General features: G+C 46.4%; 1 protein-coding gene across 11 annotated transcripts in view; it reads right to left on the bottom strand.

Annotated features, from left to right (window-relative positions):
- LOC110498066 (myelin transcription factor 1-like protein) overlaps nucleotides 1–21,378 on the bottom strand; it is a 164,566-nt gene that overhangs the window by 55,382 nt on the left and 87,806 nt on the right. For 7 of the 11 annotated variants that reach the window (XR_016489030.1, XM_036955000.2, XM_036954998.2 and 4 more), the window contains one exon: nucleotides 17,286–17,474. The exons of the other annotated variants lie outside the window; for them this stretch is intronic. Coding sequence is in view for 6 of the 7 variants with exons in the window: in XM_036955000.2 (XP_036810895.2) it covers nucleotides 17,286–17,474 (189 nt within the window). In the remaining variant the exon portion in view is untranslated. The remainder of the gene's footprint in view (nucleotides 1–17,285; nucleotides 17,475–21,378) is intronic. 11 annotated transcript variants of the gene reach the window in all.

Genomic DNA, 21,378 nt, shown 5'->3' with positions numbered 1-21,378 from the left:
GCAATTTAGTTCGTTGTCGGTAGCTTATGCCTGCCCATACCATAACCCCACTGCCACCATGGGCACTCTGTTCACAAAGTTGACATCAGCAAACCACTCGCCCACATGACGCCATACACTTCATCTGCGGTTGTGAAGCCGGGTTGGACGTACTGTCTCTAAAACAACGTTATGGTAAGGCTTATGGTGGAGAAATTAACGTTACATTCTCTGGCAACAGCTCTGGTGGACATTCCTGCAGAGACATCTGTGGCATTGTGTTGTGTTATAAAACTGCAGCAGCCTTTTACTGTCCCCAAGCACAAAGTGCACCTGTGTAATGATCATGCTGTTTAATCAGCTTCTTTATGCCACACTTGTCAGGTGGATGGATTATCTTGGCTACGGGTAAATGCCCACTAACAGGGATGTAAACACATTTTATCTCAAAATTTGTGTGTGCTTATGGAACATTTCTGGGCTGTTTTATTTCAGCTCATGAAACATGGGACCAACAGTTTACATGTTGCCTACATATTTTTGCTCAGTGTAAAATGATACAAATGACTTTGCTCATGATGCAACAACAGCCTGTAACAACAGCCTGAGTGCACCGGCCTTGAAACAACGATACAGAGCTATTCTATGTACTATCTGAGGGGCGCTGGTGCTAATAAGTCCAAATTCCATCTGCATTCCACAGGTCATGTTTATAAGCTAGTGTTCCAAAAAATGATCAATATGAGGAGAAGTCTCCCGGCACACCTAGGAGTTCCTCAAGCCACACCAGTGTGCCGCACACAGCACACCGGTTGACAACCACTGCTTGGTGTAGCCTACTACTCTTGCTGTGAGGTTGCTGTGACACACACATCAGTATCCCACAATACTCAGCTTTCTCACAGCAAGTCCTTTCCACATCTCAACCATCTAACCCCTGCTACCATGACTACATCCTTCAGACTGCACCCTGCAATTAACATTCCACAGGTAAATATTAAGTGCCATTTAAATAAAGAAATACTGCTGGCGTCAGGAGAGGAGGACAGAAAGTGTTTGTCTTTTGTCTTTTCTTCACCAGGAAGTAGGGTAGTCTTCAATAGGTGTGTTTGGTATGAAAGGCAGCTATCGAAGGAAAATTCACCCTTGTGTAACAGAAAAGCCACTTCAGGTTTGTGTTGTATTTTTAAAGAGATAATTCTGGATGAAATGCATTCAACTAAAGGGGAACAAGTGGTCAGTCAAGTAACACTGTACATGTTAAGGAAAGCCCATTTTGAGAGCTCAGAATCATGAGTATGATTACCTCTGTCTTTGTGTGGTTGTGTGTGTGTCTGTGTTTGTGTATGTGTGTCTCTGTATCTGTGTCCATGTGTGCACTTACATGCATGTGTACTTACATGCGTGTGTATATGTGAATGCGTGAATGCTTCCGGCGCGTGTGTGTGCGTGTGTGTGTGTGTGTGTAATCCCAGGCAGTTGACAGTGAGTGTTACACAACAGCTTCATTAGCAGTCATATATATATATATATATATATATATATATATATATTTTTTTTTATTTTAAATTTTTTTAAAATTTTTTTTTTTAATTTTACCCCTTTTTCTCCCCAATTTCGTGGTATCCAATTGTTGTACTAGCTACTATCTTGTCTCATTGCTACAACTCCCGCACGGGCTCAGGAGAGACGAAGGCTGAATGTCATGCGTCCTCCGATACACAACCCAACCAGCCGTACCATTAGCAGTCATATTAAAGCCTGTTCACAGCGAGGGATGAAGCTTTGTCCAGTCATAAGCATTATGTGCTATTTGTCTCCCTGACACTGGGATGGGACTACTGCTGCACTTCATGGCTTTCACTCTTCACTCTTAGAAAAAAAGGTGCTATCTAGAACCTAAAAGGAACTACTTTTGGTTCCAAGAACTCTTTCCACAGAGGGTTCTACATGGAACCCAGAATGGTTCTCCCTGAAAAGAAAAAGGGTTCTACCTGAAACCAAAATGAGTATTGCTATGGGGACAGCCGAAGAACCCCTTTGGAACCTTTTTGTCTAAGTGTTGATTACTGTATATCTCCCCTGCCTCTCTCTCACTTTCTCTCTCGCTCTCTCTTTCTCTCTCACTCTCTCTTTCTCAATCTCTCTCTCTTCCTCACTCTCACCATCTCCCCTGTCTTTCTCTCTCCCTCTCCATCCCTTACACCCCATTCTCACTCACTCTTCACCTCTCTCTCTCTCTTCTTGCCACTATCCTCTCTCTTTATACCTAAATTGTCTCCTTTTCTACCTCATCCCCTGTCTGCCTAGAGAGAGAGAAAGAGAGAGCTGTTAGAGGAGTTCCGTGCACCTCTCGATGTGTCCCTATCTAACAGGATCTATTGGCACGCATGGCAGAGCGCCATCTCCATGGTGATATCCTCTGGAAATCCAACAGGGATTTGCCATCCTCGCAGACAGTAGCAAGTCAGGGAGAGATAGATAGAAAGAGAGAGAGATGTATGGGGGGGGGGGGGGGGGGGGTGTCGGTGGAGAAAAGGAGAGATTGGGAGAGGAGAGTTGGAGAGAGAATGGAAGGGGGAGAAAGACAGAGGGAGAGAGATACTGTAGATAGAGAGAAAGAGAGAGAGACAGAGAGGGTGAGGTGGAGATAAGGAGAGAGAATGGAAGGGAGAGAAAGACAGAGAGAGAGAGGGAGAGAGAGAGAGAGAGCAAGAGAGAGAGGAGTGTGAGCAAGATAGAGAAAGAGAGGGGGAGAGGAAAGAGGGGTAGAGAGTGAATGAGAGTCAGAGAGAGGGGGAGAAGAGAACAAAAGCTGTGTGGTTCTGAGGGAGGGGAGGCTCAGGCAGCCACTGCAATTTGGGTGTATTCTGTGTGCTCTAATTGTGGATTTTATACTGGATAATACAACACACACTATGGTATAGTTTGTACACACAGCCAACACAGAGATGGCATTGTAAAACAGCAAGTCCCTGTTGTGATTCATTGTAGTGTGATGGCTGTAACGGGAGACAGTCAATGCAGTAGAGCCATTGGAATCAAACCCATGCAGACAAACACATACCCAGCACCAACTCACATCATCAACTCAGGCTGCCAGGCAGCTCCAGTCTCTTCCTCTGCCTCAGCCCCTTACCCAGCCTTATCTTCAGCCCAAGTCTTTTCCTCTGCCTCAGCCGCGTACCCAGCCTCTTCTTCAGCCCCAGACTTTTCCTCTGCCTCAGCCCAGTACCCAGCCTCTTCTTCAGCCCGTCTCTTCCTCAGCCCCCTACTCACCTCTTCTTCAGCCCCAGTCTTTTCCTCTGCCTCAGCCCAGTACCCAGCCTCTTCTTCAGCCTGTCTCTTCCTCAGCCCCCTACTCACCTCTTTTTCAGCACCATTACTTTCCCCATGTCCATGCCCTTACCCCTGCACTTTCCCTAGCCCCAGCCCTCATATTTTCCCCTGCCCTTGGCGCAGCCCCTGACCTTGCCCCAAAACCCTGCACCTCCCCCAGCCCCCTTCCCTTGCGCCAGCCCCTAGTCCCCTGTCCTTGCCCCTAACTCAGCACCCTTCCCTTGCCCCATACCCATACCCAGCCCCCTGCCCTTACCCCTGCACTTTCCCTAGCCCCAGCCCTCATATTTTCCCCTGCCGTTACCCCTGCCCTTACCCCTGCCCTTACCCCTGCCCTTACCCCTGCACTTTCCCTAGCCCCAGCCCTCATATTTTCCCCTGCCCTTGGCGCAGCCCCTGACCTTGCCCCAAAACCCTGCACCTCCCCAGTCCCCTTCCCTTGCGCCAGCCCCTAGTCCCCTGTCCTTGCCCCTAACTCAGCCCCCTTCCCTTGCCCCATACCCATACCCAGCCCCCTGCCCTTACCCCTGCACATTCCCCAGTCCCAACCCCTTCATTTTCCCCTTCCCTTTCTCCAGCCCCCTGCCCCTGCCCCTGCCCCTGCCCTTGCCCCAGAACCAGCCCCCTTATCCCAGCCCCCTTCCCTTGCCCCATACCTAGCCCTTACCCCTTCCCTTACCCCTGCAATTGCCCTTCCCTCCAGCCCCCTTCATTTGCCCCTACCAATACAAAAATATACCATGGTAATGCAGTGAAAAACATGCCATGGTACTACTGCAAATACCAAAAAAACATGATACCACCATGGTAGTTTTTTCATTGTCCTACCATGGCATGAAAATACCATGGTATTTGCACCAGTGCCATGGTATTTTCCTGCCATGGTAGTGATAAAAGAAAACATGATATTTTTTTTTATTGTACTTGCTACCATGGTACAAAAATGAACCATGGTAGTACAATGAATAAAAAAACATGGTTTTGTACTGGCAGCATGTAGTGAAACAAGAAAGCAGGGTTGTTGTTTACAATGTATTATGTTGGACTGTGTCTCACCGGACCATCCTAAAAAACATAGTAATTTTTGGTACTCTGGTACTCACATAATGCAACATTGACTACTTGCTTTGCAATGGAAAAGCGTAGGCCTAGTACTCTCTTAAACCTTTTAGCTCATAGTGAAAAAACACAACACACATGGTCTTAAACCTGGATAGGGTATGGTGAGAAGAATGAAGGGAGTCTGAAACCTTGAAGATTTAAAATAGTTAGTTTGTTTTGTGCTTCTCTCTTCAATTCAGTTCACTCTCTCTCACTCAACTGACTTGGCTATACAATTCTAAAAAGCCAACATACTAAAAAATACAAATTGTGAAAAGGTATTAATTATCATCTTATCTCAGATACATGTTTATCATGTAATTCTCAACATATCCCAAAAAACAGCAAGTTACAATGTTTCCTTTTGTTTACAATGTGTGAACGTAAGTTGGTCCTGTCGCCATGACAACAACAGGCTAGCTTGACTCAAGCTAACTTTAGCCAACAGCAGCTTCTATGCTAACGGACTTTTATAAATTAATTTAACTATCAAACATCATCAAAAATAACAACAATTATAAAATAATAATCTGCTTAATTTGGTGTTTCATATCCTATGCTGTATATTTCGCTCACTGTGATGTTAATATTTAAAATATTTTGTTGGCTTGGCTCTCTCATTCAATTGACCAGGCAGGCGAGAGCCACTCTAGAGTGAGATTATAAACACCTTGATTATAAATACTGGAAATTATTACAAAATGCCAAAGATTAGGCTACCATATATCTCACATTTTCCCACATTTCAGGTTGGCAACACAGGGAAACCAAACATGAGCAAAAAACAGTACTATTAATACAGAAAGTATTACCCCTTTTTGAAGCAACTATTTCAATTTTCTTTGATGTTAGAGACAAACTAGGATAAACAATAGTAGTCTGCTTCTGACTTTATCAGAAACTTACCCATACTGGTATATAAATTCACCAATATAATACCAACCAACCTCTTTTGACCTTGGGGGGGTTTATTTATTTAATGCATTAAATTAATAAAGATGGTAGAGCATGGCACTTGCAACTTCAGGGTTGTGGGTTCGATTCCCATGGGGGACCAGTATGAAAATGTATGCACTCACTCTGCTAAAGGACTAAAATGTAAAATGTAATTATACTGCCATTGTACTATGGAAACGCACAATAAATAAAGATAATTATTAAGAACTGGTATAATTTATCATAACTGTGTGTTACCATGGTAGAATGTATAATGCAGTTTAAAACAATGGTATTTCTATGATCCACATCTATACCATGGTATTATTTAGGTGCATGGCAGTACCATCATACTTCAAAGCTAAAACCATGGTACACTACAAGGCCAAAAGTATGTGGACACCTGCTCATCGAACATCTCATTCCAAAATCATGGGCATTAATATGGAGTTGGTCCCCCCTTTGCTGCTCTAACTGGGAAGGCTTTCCACTAGATGTTGAAACATTGCTGGACTTGCTTCCATTCAGCCACAGGAGCTTTAGTGAGGCCAGGCACTGATGTTGGGCTATTCGAATTCATCTCAAAGGTGTTCGATGGGGTTGACAAACCATTTCTGTATGGACCTCACTTTGTGCATGGGGGCATTGTTATGCTGAAACAGGAAAGGGCTTTCCCCAAACTGTTGCCACAAAGTTGGAAGCACAGTATTGTCTAAAATGTCATTGTATGTTGTAGCATTGAGATTTCCCTTCACTGGAACTAAGGGGCCGAGCCAGAACCATTAAAAACAGCTCCAGAACATTATTCTTCCTCCACCAAACTTTAGAGTTGGCACTATGCATTCAGGCAGGTAGCGTTCTCCTGGCATCCGCCAAACCCAGATTAGTCTTTCAGACTGCCAAATGGAAAAGCATGATTCGTCACTCCAGAGAATGCGTTTCCACTGCTCTAAAATCTAATCAAATCAAATTGTATTTGTCACATACACATGGTTAGCAGATGTTAATGCGAGTGTAGAGAAATGCTTGTACTTCTAGTTCCGACAATGCAGTAATAACCAACGAGTAATCTAACCTAACAATTCCTCAACTACTACCTTATACACACAAGTGTAAAGGGATAAGAATATGTACATAAAGATATATGAACGAGTGATGGTACAGAACGGCATAGGCAAGATGCAGTAGATGGTATCGAGTACAGTATATACATATACAGTGGGGCAAAAAGGTATTCAGTCAGCCACCAATTGTGCAAGTTCTCCCACTTAAAAAGATGAGAGAGGCCTGTAATTTTCATCATAGGTACACTTCAACTATGACAACTATGAGGATTTTTAATGAATTTATTTGCAAATTATGGTGGAAAATAAGTATTTGGTCACCTACAAACAAGCAAGATTTCTGGCTCTCAAAGACCTGCAACTTCTTCTTTAAGAGGCTCCTATGTCCTCCACTCGTTACCTGTATTAATGGCACCTGTTTGAACTTTGTTATCAGTATAAAAGACACCTGTCCACAACCTCAAACAGTCACACTGTTGCAGGAATTAAATTGCTCTAACGTTTTAACACCCAATTAAAATTAAACACTCTGTCAATTCATAAGGATTTGTAAGACCCTTATTTTATAGTAATGGACAGAGCCCAGTCTTATAGTCAAACAGCAGATTTTATTCACGAGAGTACTACTCCTTACACATTTTACCACAGGTTATAAACTTAAAATGACGTCATTAGTTCCAGTACCAACCCATGCCATCTCCGTTCTAATACAAAGGCTGCATGGTTCTCACATCGTCTCTCCCTATTAAGATAATATACGACCGAGCCAAGGACATGCTTCTGAAGATAAGCCTTCTGGTGATATAGTTCATTTATTTCTACCAAGGAACAGACAGTCATTGTTCTAATTCTTGATTATATTTACACACATTATATTCAGTACTAGGATTAAAAAGAAAATTCATACATATATAGTAACATAATAGTATTCTGATTAGTACATATACAGTAACATAATAGTATTCTGATTAGTCAGTCCTGATAGAAATGTATACATAATTAGTCATCATTGATTAAAATTCCCTTAACACACACTCCAAACTCCACTATGGCCAAGACCAAAGAGCTGTCAAAGGACACCAGAAACAAAATTGTAGACCTGCACCAGGCTGGAAAGACTGAATCTGCAATAGGTAAGCAGCTTGGTTTGAAGAAATCAACTGTGGGAGCAATTATTAGGAAATGGAGGACATACAAGACCACTGATAATCTCCCTCGATCTGGGGCTCCACGCAAGATCTCACCCCGTGGGGTCAAAATGATCACAAGAACGGTGAGCAAAAATCCCAGAACCACACGGGGGAACTAGTGAATGACCTGCAGAAAGCTGGGACCAAAGTAACAAAGCCTACCATCAGTAACATACTACGCCGCCAGGGACTCAAATCCTGCAGTGCCAGACGAGTCCCCTTGCTTAAGCCAGTACATGTCCAGGCCCGTCTGAATTTTCCTAGAGAGCATTTGGATGATCCAGAAGAAGATTGGGAGAATGTCATATGGTCAGATGAAACCAAAATAGAACTTTTTGGAAAAACTCAACTCGTCGTGTTTGGAGGACAAAGAATGCTGAGTTGCATCCAAAGAACACCATACCTACTGTGAAGCATGGGGGAGGAAACATCATGCTTTGGGGCTGTTTTTCTGCAAAGGGACTAGGACGACTGATCCGTGTAAAGGAAAGAATGAATGGGGCCATGTATTGTGAGATTTTGAGTGAAAACCGCCTTCCATCAGCAAGGGCATTGAAGATGAAACGTGGCTGGGTCTTTCAGCATGACAATGATCCCAAACACACCGCCCGGGCAACGAAGGAGTGGCTTCGTAAGAAGCATTTCAAGGTCCTGGAGTGGCCTAGCCTGTCTCCAGATCTCAACCCCAAAGAAAATCTTTGGAGGGAGTTGAAAGTCCGTATTGCCGAGCAACAGCCCCAAAACATCACTGCTCTAGAGGAAATCTGCATGGAGGATTTTGTCTGTCATAGTTGAAGTGTACCTATGATGAAAATTACAGGCCTCTCTCATCTTTTTAAGTGGGAGAACTTGCACAATTGGTGGCTGACTAAATACTTTTTTGCCCCACTGTACATACAGTGCCTTGCGAAAGTATTCGGCCCACTTGAACTTTGCGACCTTTTGCCACATTTCAGGCTTCAAACATAAAGATATAAAACTGTATTTTTTTGTGAAGAATCAACAACAAGTGGGACACAATCATGAAGTGGAACGACATTTATTGGGTATTTCAAACTTTTTTTAACAAATCAAAAACTGAAAAATTGGGCGTGCAAAATTATTCAGCCCCTTTACTTTCAGTGCGGCAAACTCTCTCCAGAAGTTCAGTGAGGATCTCTGAATGATCCAATGTTGACCTAAATGACTAATGATGATAAATACAATCCACCTGTGTGTAATCAAGTCTCGTATAAATGCACCTGCACTGTGATAGTCTCAGAGGTCCGTTAAAAGCGCAGAGAGCATCATGAAGAACAAGGAACACACCAGGCAGGTCCGAGATACTGTTGTGAAGAAGTTTAAAGCCGGATTTGGATACAAAAAGATTTCCCAAGCTTTAAACATCCCAAGGGGCAATGTGCAAGCGATGATATTGAAATGGAAGGAATATCAGACCACTGCAAATCTACCAAGACCTGGCCATCCCTCTAAACTTTCAGCTCATACAAGGAGAAGACTGATCAGAGATGCAGCCAAGAGCCCCATGATCACTCTGGATGAACTGCAGAGATCTACAGCTGAGGTGGGAGACTCTGTCCATAGGACAACAATCAGTCGTATATTGCACAAATCTGGCCTTTATGGAAGAGTGGCAAGAAGAAAGCCATTTCTTAAAGATATCCATAAAAAGTGTTGTTTAAAGTTTGCCACAAGCCACCTGGGAGACACACCAAACATGTGGAAGAAGGTGCTCTGGTCAGATGAAACCAAAATTGAACTTTTTGGCAACAATGCAAAACGTTATGTTTGGCGTAAAAGCAACACAGCTGAACACACCATCCCCACTGTCAAACATGGTGGTGGCAGCATCATGGTTTGGGCCTGCTTTTCTTCAGCAGGGACAAGGAAGATGGTTAAAATTGATGGGAAGATGGATGGAGCCAAATACAGGACCATTCTGGAAGAAAACCTGATGGAGTCTGCAAAAGACCTGAGACTGGGACGGAGATTTGTCTTCCAACAAGACAATGATCCAAAACATAAAGCAAAATCTACAATGGAATGGTTCAAAAATAAACATATCCAGGTGTTAGAATGGCCAAGTCAAAGTCCAGACCTGAATCCAATCGAGAATCTGTGGAAAGAACTGAAAACTGCTGTTCACAAATGCTCTCCATCCAACCTCACTGAGCTCAAGCTGTTTGCAAGGAGGAATGGGAAAAAATTTCAGTCTCTCGATGTGCAAAACTGATAGAGACATAACCCAAGCGACTTACAGCTGTAATCGCAGCAAAAGGTGGCGCTACAAAGTATTAACTTAAGGGGGCTGAATAATTTTGCACGCCCAATTTTTCAGTTTTTGATTTGTTAAAAACGTTTGAAATATCCAATAAATGTCGTTCCACTTCATGATTGTGTCCCACTTTTTGTTGATTCTTCACAAAAAAATACAGTTTTATATCTTTATGTTTGAAGCCTGAAATGTGGCAAAAGGTCGCAAAGTTCAAGGGGGCCGAATACTTTCGCAAGGCACTGTATGAGATGAGTAATGTAGGGTATGTATACATTATATTAAGTGGCGTTTTATACATTTTATACATCAATTTCCATCCATTTCTATTATTAAAGTGGCTGGAGTTGAGTTAGTATGTTGGCAGCAGCCACTCAATGTTAGTGTTGGCTGTTTAACAGTCTGATGGCCTTGAGATAGAAGCTGTTTTTCAGTCTCTCGGTCCCAGCTTTGATGCACCTGTACTGACCTCGCCTTCTGGATGATAGCGGGCTGAACAGGCAGTGGCTCGGGTGGTTGTTGTCCTTGATGATCTTTATGGCCTTCCTGTGACATCGGGTGGTGTAGGTGTCCTGGAGGGCAGGTAGTTTGCCCCCGGTGATGCGTTGTGCAGACCTCACTACCCTCTGGAGAGCCTTAAGGTTGTGGGCGGAGCAGTTGCCGTACCAGGCGGTGATACAGCCCGAAAGGATGCTCTCGATTGTGCATCTGTAGAAGTGCTTTTGGTGAAAAGCCGTATTTCTTCAGCCTCCTGAGGTTGAAGAGGCGTCCATGTGGATAGGGGGGTGCTCCCTCTGCTGTTTCCTGAAGTCCACAATAATCTCCTATGTTTTGTTGACATTGAGTGTGAGGTTATTTTCCTGACACCACACTCCGAGGGCCCTCACCTCCTCCCTGTAGGCCGTCTCGTCGTTGTTGGTAATCAAGCCTACCACTGTAGTGTCGTCCGCAAACTTGATGATTGAGTTGGAGACGTGCATGGTCACGCAGTCGTGGGTGAACAGGAAGTACAGGAGAGAGCTCAGAACGCACCTTTGTTGAGGATCAGCGGGGTGGAGATGTTGTTACCTACCCTCACCACCTGGGGGGCGGCCCGTCAGGATGTCCAGTACCCAGTTGCACAGGGCGGGGTCGAGACCCAGGGTGTCGAGCTTGATGACGAGTTTGGAGGGTACTATGGTGTTACATACTGAGCTGTAGTCGATGAACAGCATTCTCACATAGGTATTCCTCTTGTGCAGATGGGTTAGGACAGTGTGCAGTGTGGTTGCGATTGCTTTGTCTGTGGACCTATTGGGGCGGTATGCAAATTGGAGTGGGTCTAGGGTGTCAGGTAGGGTGGATGTGATATGGTCCTTGACTAGTCTCTCAAAGCACTTCATGATGACGGAAATGAGCGCTACGGGGCAGTAGTTGTTTAGCTCAGTTACCTTAGCTTTCTTGGGAACAGGAACAATGGTGGCCCTCTTGAAGCATGTGGGAACAGCAGACTGGGATAAGGATTGATTGAATATGTCCGTAAACACACCAGCCAGCTGGTCTGCGCATGCTCTGAGGACGCGGAAGGGGATGCCGTCTGGGCCTGCAGCCTTGCGAGGGTTAACACGTTTAAATATTTTACTCACGTCGGCTGCAGTGAAGGAGAGTCCGCAGGTTTTGGTAGCGGGCCGTGTCAGTGGCACTGTACTGTCCTCAAAGCGAGCAAAGAAGTTATTTAGTCTGCCTGGGAGCAAGACATCCTGGTCCGCGACGGGGCTGGTTTTCTTTTTGTAATCCGTGATTGACTGTAGACCCTGCCACAATCCTCTTGTGCCGTTGAATTGCAACTCTACTTTGTCTCTATACTGACGCTTAGCTTGTTTGATTGCCTTGTGGAGGGAATAGCTACACTGTTTGTATTCGGTCATGTTTCCGGTCACCTTGCCCTGGTTAAAAGCATTGGTTCACGCTTTCAGTTTTGTGCGAATGCTGCTATCAATCCACGGTTTCTGGTTTGGGAATGTTTTAATCGTTGCTGTGGGTATAACATCGCCGATGCACTTTCTAATGAACTCGCTCACCGAATCAGCGTATTCGTCAATGTTGTTGTTGGACGCAATGCGGAACATATCCCAATCCACGTGATCGAAGCAGCCTTGAAGCGTGGAATCAGATTGGTCGGACCAACGTTTAACAGACCTGAGCGCGGGAGCTTCTTGTTTTAGTTTCTGTCTGTAGGCTGGTCAGCTTTTCCGAAATTATGGAGGGGGAGGGCCTTATATGCGTCGCGGAAGTTAGAATAACAATGATCCAAGGTTTAACCAGCCCTGGTTGCGCAATTGATATGCTGATAGAATTTAGGGAGTCTTTTTTTCAGATTAGCCTTGTTAAAATCCCCAGCTACAATGAATGCAGCCTCAGGATATGTGGTTTCCAGTTGACATAGAGTCAAATAAAGTTTGTTCAGGGCCATCGATGTGTCTGCTTGGGGGGAATATATACGGATGTGATTATAATTGAAGAGAATTCCCTTGGTAGAGACCAATGATGGCGAGATTTACACCACTCCAGCCGACACTTTGCATTGCACATGGCGATCTTAGGCTTGTGTGCGGCTGCTCAGCCATGGAAACCCATTTTATGAAGCTCCCGACGAACAGTTTTTGTGCTGACATTGCTTCCAGAGGCAGTTTGGAACTCGGTAGTAAAACTCAGCATTTGGCGGTCCCTTTCTGTGAGCTTGTGTGGCCTACCACTTTGCAGCTGAGCTGTTGATGCTCCTAGACGTTTCCAATTCACAATAACAGCACTTACAGTTGACCGTGGCAGCTGTAGAAATTTGACGAACTGTATTGTTGGAAAAGTGTCTTCCTATGACGGTGCCACATTGAAAGTTACTGAGCTCCTCAGTGTCCACATACTTTTCCATGATTCAGACTATACCATGGTATAAGTGAAGTACCATTGTAGTACCATGTTACATTTTTGTAAGGGTCCTCTCCACTCACATAATTACTTCAAACAATCACATTAGCGTAGTGAGAGACACATCTTGGATGAGGTTTTGCCCTCCTCCTCTGCACTATCCATCTGTGTTAGCTACATTGGATATGTTGCGTTAGACAGTACACTGCCATAATAGAGTTCAAACTCCATAAATGTTTTTAAAAGTTAGTTTGAGATATGGTTCTAACGTGAACAGAGATGGCAGTAATAGTCACCAGAGCTCAAGAATATCAGTGCATGAATGCACTAACTGCAAGTCACTCTGGTTAAATGACTAAAATGGAAATGTAAACTGGTGTACATCAAGTTCTCTCCCTAATATCCATCTCTGCTTTCACCCCCCAGCCTATTGTCCAGCTGCTGTGTTTCTATCCTGTTCTGTTGGCTTGTCACACCTAATCATCCCCAGCTTCCAACTAGCTCATTCATCCCCCTCCTCTCCCCTGTAACTATTCCGCAGGTTGTTGCTGTACGTTAGAATGTGTTCTCAGTCAACTTACCTGGTAAATAAGGGTTAAATAAAATAAATAAAGTCTACTGGGCCTGGTACATTTCCCCAACAGAGACAGTGGAGGACTCTTGACATTTATGTAATTTAGCTGGTAGCCGTGCGGAGGGATGGGCAGGCTAGGGGGCTGCTGCTAGTGGGAGGGGGGTAGGGAGGGTGAGAGGTCAGGATGTACCCAGCCCAGAAGAGATGGAGAGCCCTAAGCGTCTGGCTGCCCTTGCTGTCTTGCTCCTCATCACACATCCCCCTGGCACAATGCTGGGCCCTGGGCTCGCTACACATGATCTGTCATTTCCTTTGATGTGTCTCCTGCGGGAGGGAGGGAGGGCGGGGGAACAGGCAGGCAGGGGGAGTAAACACCACCTGTTTACCACTTGCTAGCTAACGCTAGGCTAGAGCAGAGCTAGGTACTGACTGTCATAATAACACACCACCAAACAAAGAGGAGGAAAACACAAAGGGAAAAAGAAACAAATGGCAGAGGAAGAAAGGGATGAGGGGGATACAGGAGAGTGTCAGAGTATATTTGAGGGGCCAGGTTTTGAAACGTGTTTGAAGGTTTCTTATGTTGTTTTATAGGTTGAGTTTTTCTGATAACGTGGTTATTACGAAAAAGAGAGAGATGGGAAACCCAGTGTTGTAGTTGACTGAAAAACAAGGGGAGCTGACGCCACTATATTTTATTCAATAATGGCAGTGGTTACACGATGGAAAGAAAAACAAGTGGATTAAATACATTAACAAAGATTATTACTTTAAAAAAATATTGAACCCCTGAAAAACAAGTCCCCAGAGAGCCAGTCCACTTCACCTATTTTTGTTCTGCCCCACACGCCTGCTCCCCCTCTCCTTTTGGAAAATAAAGCTCCCAATTAAATATGTAAATGTTCATTTCAGAGACAGATACTCCACAGAGGGGGGTTGATGGCATGGAGGTGATGTGGCACATTATGATTAATGTGACCTTATCTGGATTTGCACAAAGAGGCAGTGGGGTAGCTGAACTGGAGGTGGAGGGGTGTAGGGGTGGAGGGATGTGGTGGTGGAGGGGGAGGTGGCGGCGGTGGAGGGGTGTAGGGGTGGAGGGATGTAGGGGTGTAGGGGTGGAGGGATGCGGTGGTGAAGGGGTGTAGGGGTGGAGGGGTGTAGGGGTGGAGGGATGCGGCGGTGGAGGGGTGTAGGGGTGGAGGGATGCGGTGGTGGAGGGGTGTAGGGGTGGAGGGATGCGGTGGTGGAGGGGTGTAGGGGTGGAGGGGTGGAGGGGTGTAGGGGTGGAGGGATGCAGCAGTGGAGGGGTGTAGGGGTGGAGGGATGCGGCAGTGGAGGGGTGTAGGGGTGGAGGGATGCGGTGGTGGAGGGGTGTAGGGGTGGAGGGATGCGGTGGTGGAGGGGTGGAGGGGTGGAGGGATGCGGTGGTGGAGGGGTGTAGGGGTGGAGGGGTGTAGGGGTGGAGGGATGCGGCGGTGGAGGGGTGTAGGGGTGGAGGGATGCGGTGGTGGAGGGGTGTAGGGGTGGAGGGATGCGGTGGTGGAGGGGTGGAGGGGTGGAGGGGTGTAGGGGTGGAGGGATGCGGCGGTGGAGGGGTGTAGGGGTGGAGGGATGCGGTGGTGGAGGGGTGTAGGGGTGGAGGGATGCGGTGGTGGAGGGGGAGATGGTGAAGGAGGCAGGGGTGGATGGATGCGGTGGTGGAGGGATGCGGCGGTGGAGGGGTGTAGGGGTGGAGGGATGCGGTGGTGGAGGGGGAGATGGTGAAGGAGGCAGGGGTGGATGGATGCGGTGGTGGAGGGATGCGGCGGTGGAGGGGTGTAGGGGTGGATGGATGCGGTGGTGGAGGGATGCGGTGGTGGAGGGGTGTAGGGGTGGAGGGATGCGGTGGTGGAGGGGTGTAGGGGTGGAGGGATGCGGTGGTGGAGGGGTGTAGGGGTGGAGGGGTGTAGGGGTGGAGGGATGCGGCGGTGGAGGGGTGTAGGGGTGGAGGGATGCGGTGGTGGAGGGGGTGGAGGGATGCGGCGGTGGAGGGGTGTAGGGGTGGAGGGATGCGGTGGTGGAGGGGTGTAGGGGTGGAGGGATGCGGTGGTGGAGGGGTGGAGGGGTGGAGGGGTGGAGGGGTGTAGGGGTGGAGGGATGCGGCGGTGGAGGGGTGTAGGGGTGGAGGGATGCGGTGGTGGAGGGGTGGAGGGGTGGAGGGATGCGGTGGTGGAGGGGCGTAGGGGTGGAGGGATGCGGTGGTGGAGGGGTGGAGGGGTGGAGGGATGCGGTGGTGGAGGGGTGTAGGGGTGGAGGGATACGGTGGTGGAGGGATGCGGTGGTGGAGGGATGCGGTGGTGGAGGGGTGTAGGGGTGGAGGGATGCGGTGGTGGAGGGGTGTAGGGGTGGAGGGATGCGGTGGTGGAGGGGTGGAGGGGTGGAGGGGTGTAGGGGTGGAGGGATGCGGCGGTGGAGGGGTGTAGGGGTGGAGGGATGCGGTGGTGGAGGGGGAGATGGTGGAGGTGGCGGCGGTGGAGGGGTGTAGGGGTGGAGAGATGCGGCGGTGGAGGGGTGTAGGGGTGGAGGGATGCGGTGGTGGAGGGGTGTAGGGGTGGAGGGATGCGGTGGTGGAGGGGTGGAGGGGTGGAGGGGTGGAGGGGTGTAGGGGTGGAGGGATGCGGCGGTGGAGGGGTGTAGGGGTGGAGGGATGCGGTGGTGGAGGGGTGGAGGGGTGGAGGGATGCGGTGGTGGAGGGGCGTAGGGGTGGAGGGATGCGGTGGTGGAGGGGTGGAGGGGTGGAGGGATGCGGTGGTGGAGGGGTGTAGGGGTGGAGGGATACGGTGGTGGAGGGATGCGGTGGTGGAGGGATGCGGTGGTGGAGGGGTGTAGGGGTGGAGGGATGCGGTGGTGGAGGGGTGTAGGGGTGGAGGGATGCGGTGGTGGAGGGGTGGAGGGGTGGAGGGGTGTAGGGGTGGAGGGATGCGGCGGTGGAGGGGTGTAGGGGTGGAGGGATGCGGTGGTGGAGGGGGAGATGGTGGAGGTGGCGGCGGTGGAGGGGTGTAGGGGTGGAGAGATGCGGCGGTGGAGGGGTGTAGGGGTGGAGGGATGCGGTGGTGGAGGGGGAGATGGTGAAGGAGGCAGGGGTGGATGGGGTAGAGGTGAAGGGGATGGGGGAGGGGGGAGCTACTTGATCACATCACCCTGTTCTCTACTCTTTTATCGGGCCAGCCCCCATTCCCCCCTCTCTCTCTCTCTCTCACATCTCATACTTCTCTCCCCTTCCCTCTCCCTCTTTCGTTTTTCCTCTCCCTCTTTTCCTAACAATACACCTTTTCCTCTCTCCCCCTCTTACTCTGCCAGGCTTCTAGGTGCAATGTTCCTGTGTCGCCCCACCACTACCTGGCTTCATTCCAATGCTTTAAGTGAGTGCTATCTGTCAAGGCATGAATAATACAGCCCCAAGGCTGGTGGAAGGCTGGCGGAATCCAAATGAGCTATACATCAGGAAGAAAGCAGTCGACTTTAGCTCCAGAACACGCTCCCACCAAGACAGGCAATTACTCATCCCCAGCTGCAGCCATGGCAATCACTATCACAACCCCTGCACCCCATACACCCCACCACTACCACCCAAAAATGAGCTCCTCATCACCACACCCCACCACCCCACCCCAAAGCCATCATACATATATATATATATATATATATACAGTACCAGTCAAAATTTTGGACACACCTACTCATTGAAGGGTTTTTCTACATTGTATAATAATAGTGAAGACATCAAAACTATGAATCATGGGATCTACATGAATATATGGGATCATCTAGTAACCAAAAAAGTGTTAAACAAATCAAAATATATTTTAGATTTTAGATACTTCAAAGTAGCCACCCTACTCACACACTTGGTATTCTCTCAACCAGCTAAATTAGGTAGTCACCTGGAATGCTTTTCCAATCGTCTTGAAGGACCTCCCACATAAAATGAGCACTTATTGGCTGCTTTTCCTTCACTCTGCAGTCCAATTGGGTTGAGGTCGGGTGATTGTGGAGGCCAAGACATCTGATGCAGCACTCCATAACTCTCCTTCTTGGCCAAATAACCTGGAGGTGAGTTTCGGGTCACTGTCCTGTTGAAAAACAAATGATAGTCTCACTAAGCACAAACCAGATTGGAAGGTGTATCGCTGCAGAATGCTGTGGTAGCTATGCTGGTTAAGCGCGACTTGAATTTTAAATAAATCACAGACAGTGTCACCAGCAAAGCACCCCCACACCATCACACCTCCTCCTCCATGCTTCATGGTGGGAACCACACATGCGGAGATCATCCGTTCACGTACTCTGCGTCTCACAAAGACACAAATTTGGACTCATCAGACCAAAGGACAGATTTCCACCTGTCTAGTGTCCATTGCTAGTGTTTCTTGGCCCAAGCAAGTCTCTTCTTATTATTGATGTCCTTAAGTAGTGGTTTCTTTGCAGCAATTCGACCATGAAGGCTGAATTTCTAGGCAGGGTAGCCTGGTGGTTAGAGCGTTGGACTCATAACCGGAAGGTTGCAAGTTCAAATCCACGAGCTGACAAGGTACAAATCTGTCATTCTGCCCCTGAACAGGCAGTTAACCCACTGTTCCTAGGCCATCATTGAAAATAAGAATTTGTTCTTAACTGACTTGCCTAGTTAAATAAGAAAAGAAAATTCACGCAGTCTCCTCTGAACAGTTGATGTTGAGATGTGTCTTGAACTCTGTGGAGCATTTATTTGGCCTGCAATTTCTGAGGCTGGTAACTCTGATGAACTGATCCTCTCCAGCAGAGGTAACTCTGGGTCTTCCTTTCCTGTGGCGGTCCTCATGAGAGACAGTTTCATCATAGCGCTTAATGGTTTTTGAAACTGCACTTGAAGAAACTTAGAAGGCAAGCATCCCGGAGTCTCCGCCTCTTTGCCCTTGACGTTGAGAGTGTTGTTTTGTGGGTATTATTTAATGAAGCTGCCAGTTGAGGACTTGTGAGGCGTCTATTTCTCAAACTAAACACTCTAATGGACTTGTCCTCTTGCACAGTTGTGTACCAAGGCCTCCCACTCTTCTTTCTATTCTGGTTAGAGCCAGTTTGCGCTGTTCTGTGACGGGAGTAGTACGTTGTATGAGATCTTCAGTTTCTTGGCAATTTCTTGCATGGAATAGCATTCATTTCTCCGAACAAGAATAGACTGATGAGTTTCAGAAGAAAGTTATTTGATTCTAGCCATTTCAAGCTTTTTGAACCCACAAATGCTGAATCTTCAGATACTCGACTAGCCTAAAGAAGGTCAGTTTTATTGCTTCTTTAACCAGAACAACTGTGCTAACGTAATTGCAAAAGGGTTTTCTATTAATCAATTAGCCTTTTCAAATGATAAACTTGGATTAGCTAACACAACATGCAATTGGAACACAGGAGTGATGGTTGGAGATAATGGGCCTCTGTACGCCTATGTAGATGTTCTGTTAAAAATCAGCCGTTTCCAGCTACAATAGTCATTTACAACATTAACAATGTCTACACTGTATTTCTGATCAACATGATGTTATTTTAATGGATAAAAAAATGGCTTTTCGTTCAAAAACAAGGATATTTCTAAGTGACCCCAAACTTTTGAACGGTAGTGTTATATGTGTGTGTGTATATATACCGTTTACATGTATACACTGAACAATGCAACATGTAAAGTTTTATGCACAAAAAGCATATTTCTCTCAAATTTAGTGCACAAATCTGTTTCCATCCCTGTTTGTGAGCATTTCTCCTTCACCAAGATCATCCTTCCTTCACTAACATGTATTTAAAAAATAAATAAATAGATAAATATCTTATTTACAGAAGTATTCAGACACTTTGTTATGTGATTCGAAATTGAGCTCGGGTGCATCCTGTTTCTATTGATCGTCCTTGAGATGTTTCTACAACTTGATTGGAGTCCACCTGTGGTAAATTCAATTGATTGGACATTATTTGGAAAAGCCCACACCTGTCTATATGAGGTCCCACAGTTTACAGTGCATGTCAGAGCAAGAGGTTGAAGGAATTGTCCGTAGAGCTCTGAGACAGGATTTTGCAAAGAATTTGATCTGGGGAAGGGTTACAAAAAATGTCTGCAGCATTGAAGGTCCCCAAGAACACAGTCGCTTCCGTCATTCTTAAAGGGAAGAAGTTTGGAACCACCAAGACTCTTCCTAGAGCTGGCCGCCCATTCAAACTGAGCAATCGGGGGAGAAGGGCCTTGGTCCGGGAGGTGACCAAGAACCTGCAGCACTCCACCAATCAGGCCTTTATGGTAGAGTGGCCAGAAGGAAGCCACTCCTAAGTAAAGGCACATGACAGCCTGCTTGGAGTTTGCCAAAAGGCACCTAAAGACTCTCAGACCATGAGAAACAAGATTCTCTGGTCTGTTGAAACCAAGATTGAACTCTTTGGCCTGAATTCCAAGCGTCATATCTGAAGGAATCCTGGCACTTTCTCCACGGTGAAGCATGGTGGTGGCAGCTGTGGGGATGTTTTTCATCGGTAGGGACTGTGAGACTAGTCAGGATCGAGTTAAAGATGAACTGAGCAAAGTACAGATTGATCCTTGATGAAAACCTGCTCCAGAGCACTGAGGACCTCAGACTTGTGTGAACGTTCACCTTCTAACAGGACAACGACCCTAAGCACACAGCCAAGACAACACAGGAGTGGCTTCGGAACAACTCTTTGAATGTCCTTGAGTGGCACATCCAGAGCCCGGACTTGAACCCGATCAAACATCTCTGAAGAGACCTGAAAATAGCTGTACTCCCCATCCAACCTGACAGAGGTTGAGAGGATCTGCAGAGAAGATTGGGAGAAACTCCCCAAATAAAGGTGTGCCAAGCTTGTAACGTCATACCAAAGAAGACTCAAGGCTGTAGTTGCTGCCAAAGATGCTTCAACAAAGTTCTGAGTAAAGGGTCTCAATACTTATGTAAATGTAATAGTTCAGTTGTTATTATACATACATTTGCGAAAATGTAAAAACATTTATTTTTACTTTATCATCATTTATAAAAATAAGGCTGTAACCTAACAACATGTGGAAAAAGTCAAGGGGTCTGAATACTTTTTATTTGTGGGGTGGGAACCCTGCGCTAGGTAACGTCTCCAAGGTAGTAATAGTCACGAAGGCCTTTAGGGAGTGAACAGTGTTTCAGTATGCACTGTGCATCTTGATATCCTGCTTTCCAAATATGGAGGATGGTTTTGTAGGGTGTGAGATAATGAGGGACAGTTAGAGATGATCTACAGATGTAGGATCTTAATTTGATCACTATTTTGTTTCTGAGAATTTTTCTGCATCCCAGAACTTTGTGATTTACATAAATTCTATGAAACCCACAATAACACACAGTTAAATCAACAGTATTGCACTTTTCATGTAGCCTACTTTTGGCCAGCTAATAGCCTTACAGCCGATCAAGTAACATTATGGAAATAATGTTCGAATCCTGTTGCTTCCGGATTCTTTTTCTGTGACAATATAGGTCAAATTAAGATCCTAAATCTGTTACAGTGTCTTATTAACAAATAATAACACCAGTCATTTGCTTGTTACCTCGGCTGCCATCAATTATTCACAATTCACAGATTTACTCATCATTCATTTATTGAGCATCTTGTGCGGCCCAGGAACTAGTTCCCTCTTTGTGTGTGTGTGTGTGTGTATGTGTGTGTGTGTGTGTGTGTGTGTGTGTGTGTGCGCGGTTGTATGTGTGCGAGTGTGTGTGTGTGTGCGAGTGTGTGTGTGTGTGTGTGTGTGTGTGTGTGTGTGTGTGTGTGTGTGTGTGTGTGCGTAGGTAGGTACGTGTGTGTAGGTAAGTGTGTGTATACATGTGTGTGTGCTATCTCAGAGGACTGAATATGGCCTATTTCTGTTGAATAAAATATAATAATTTCAAGCCTTGCTGACATTTGTATATCAAATCAAATCAAATGTTATTTGTCACAAGCACCGTATACAACGGGTGACCTTACAGT

This window comes from Oncorhynchus mykiss, chromosome 19 (genome assembly GCF_057628025.1).
Source record: "Oncorhynchus mykiss isolate SJ-2025 chromosome 19, ASM5762802v1, whole genome shotgun sequence".
NCBI classification, from domain to species: domain Eukaryota; kingdom Metazoa; phylum Chordata; class Actinopteri; order Salmoniformes; family Salmonidae; genus Oncorhynchus; species Oncorhynchus mykiss.
Note: the sequence above shows the minus strand (reverse complement) of the source record. Positions and strands in the feature narration are given on the sequence as shown.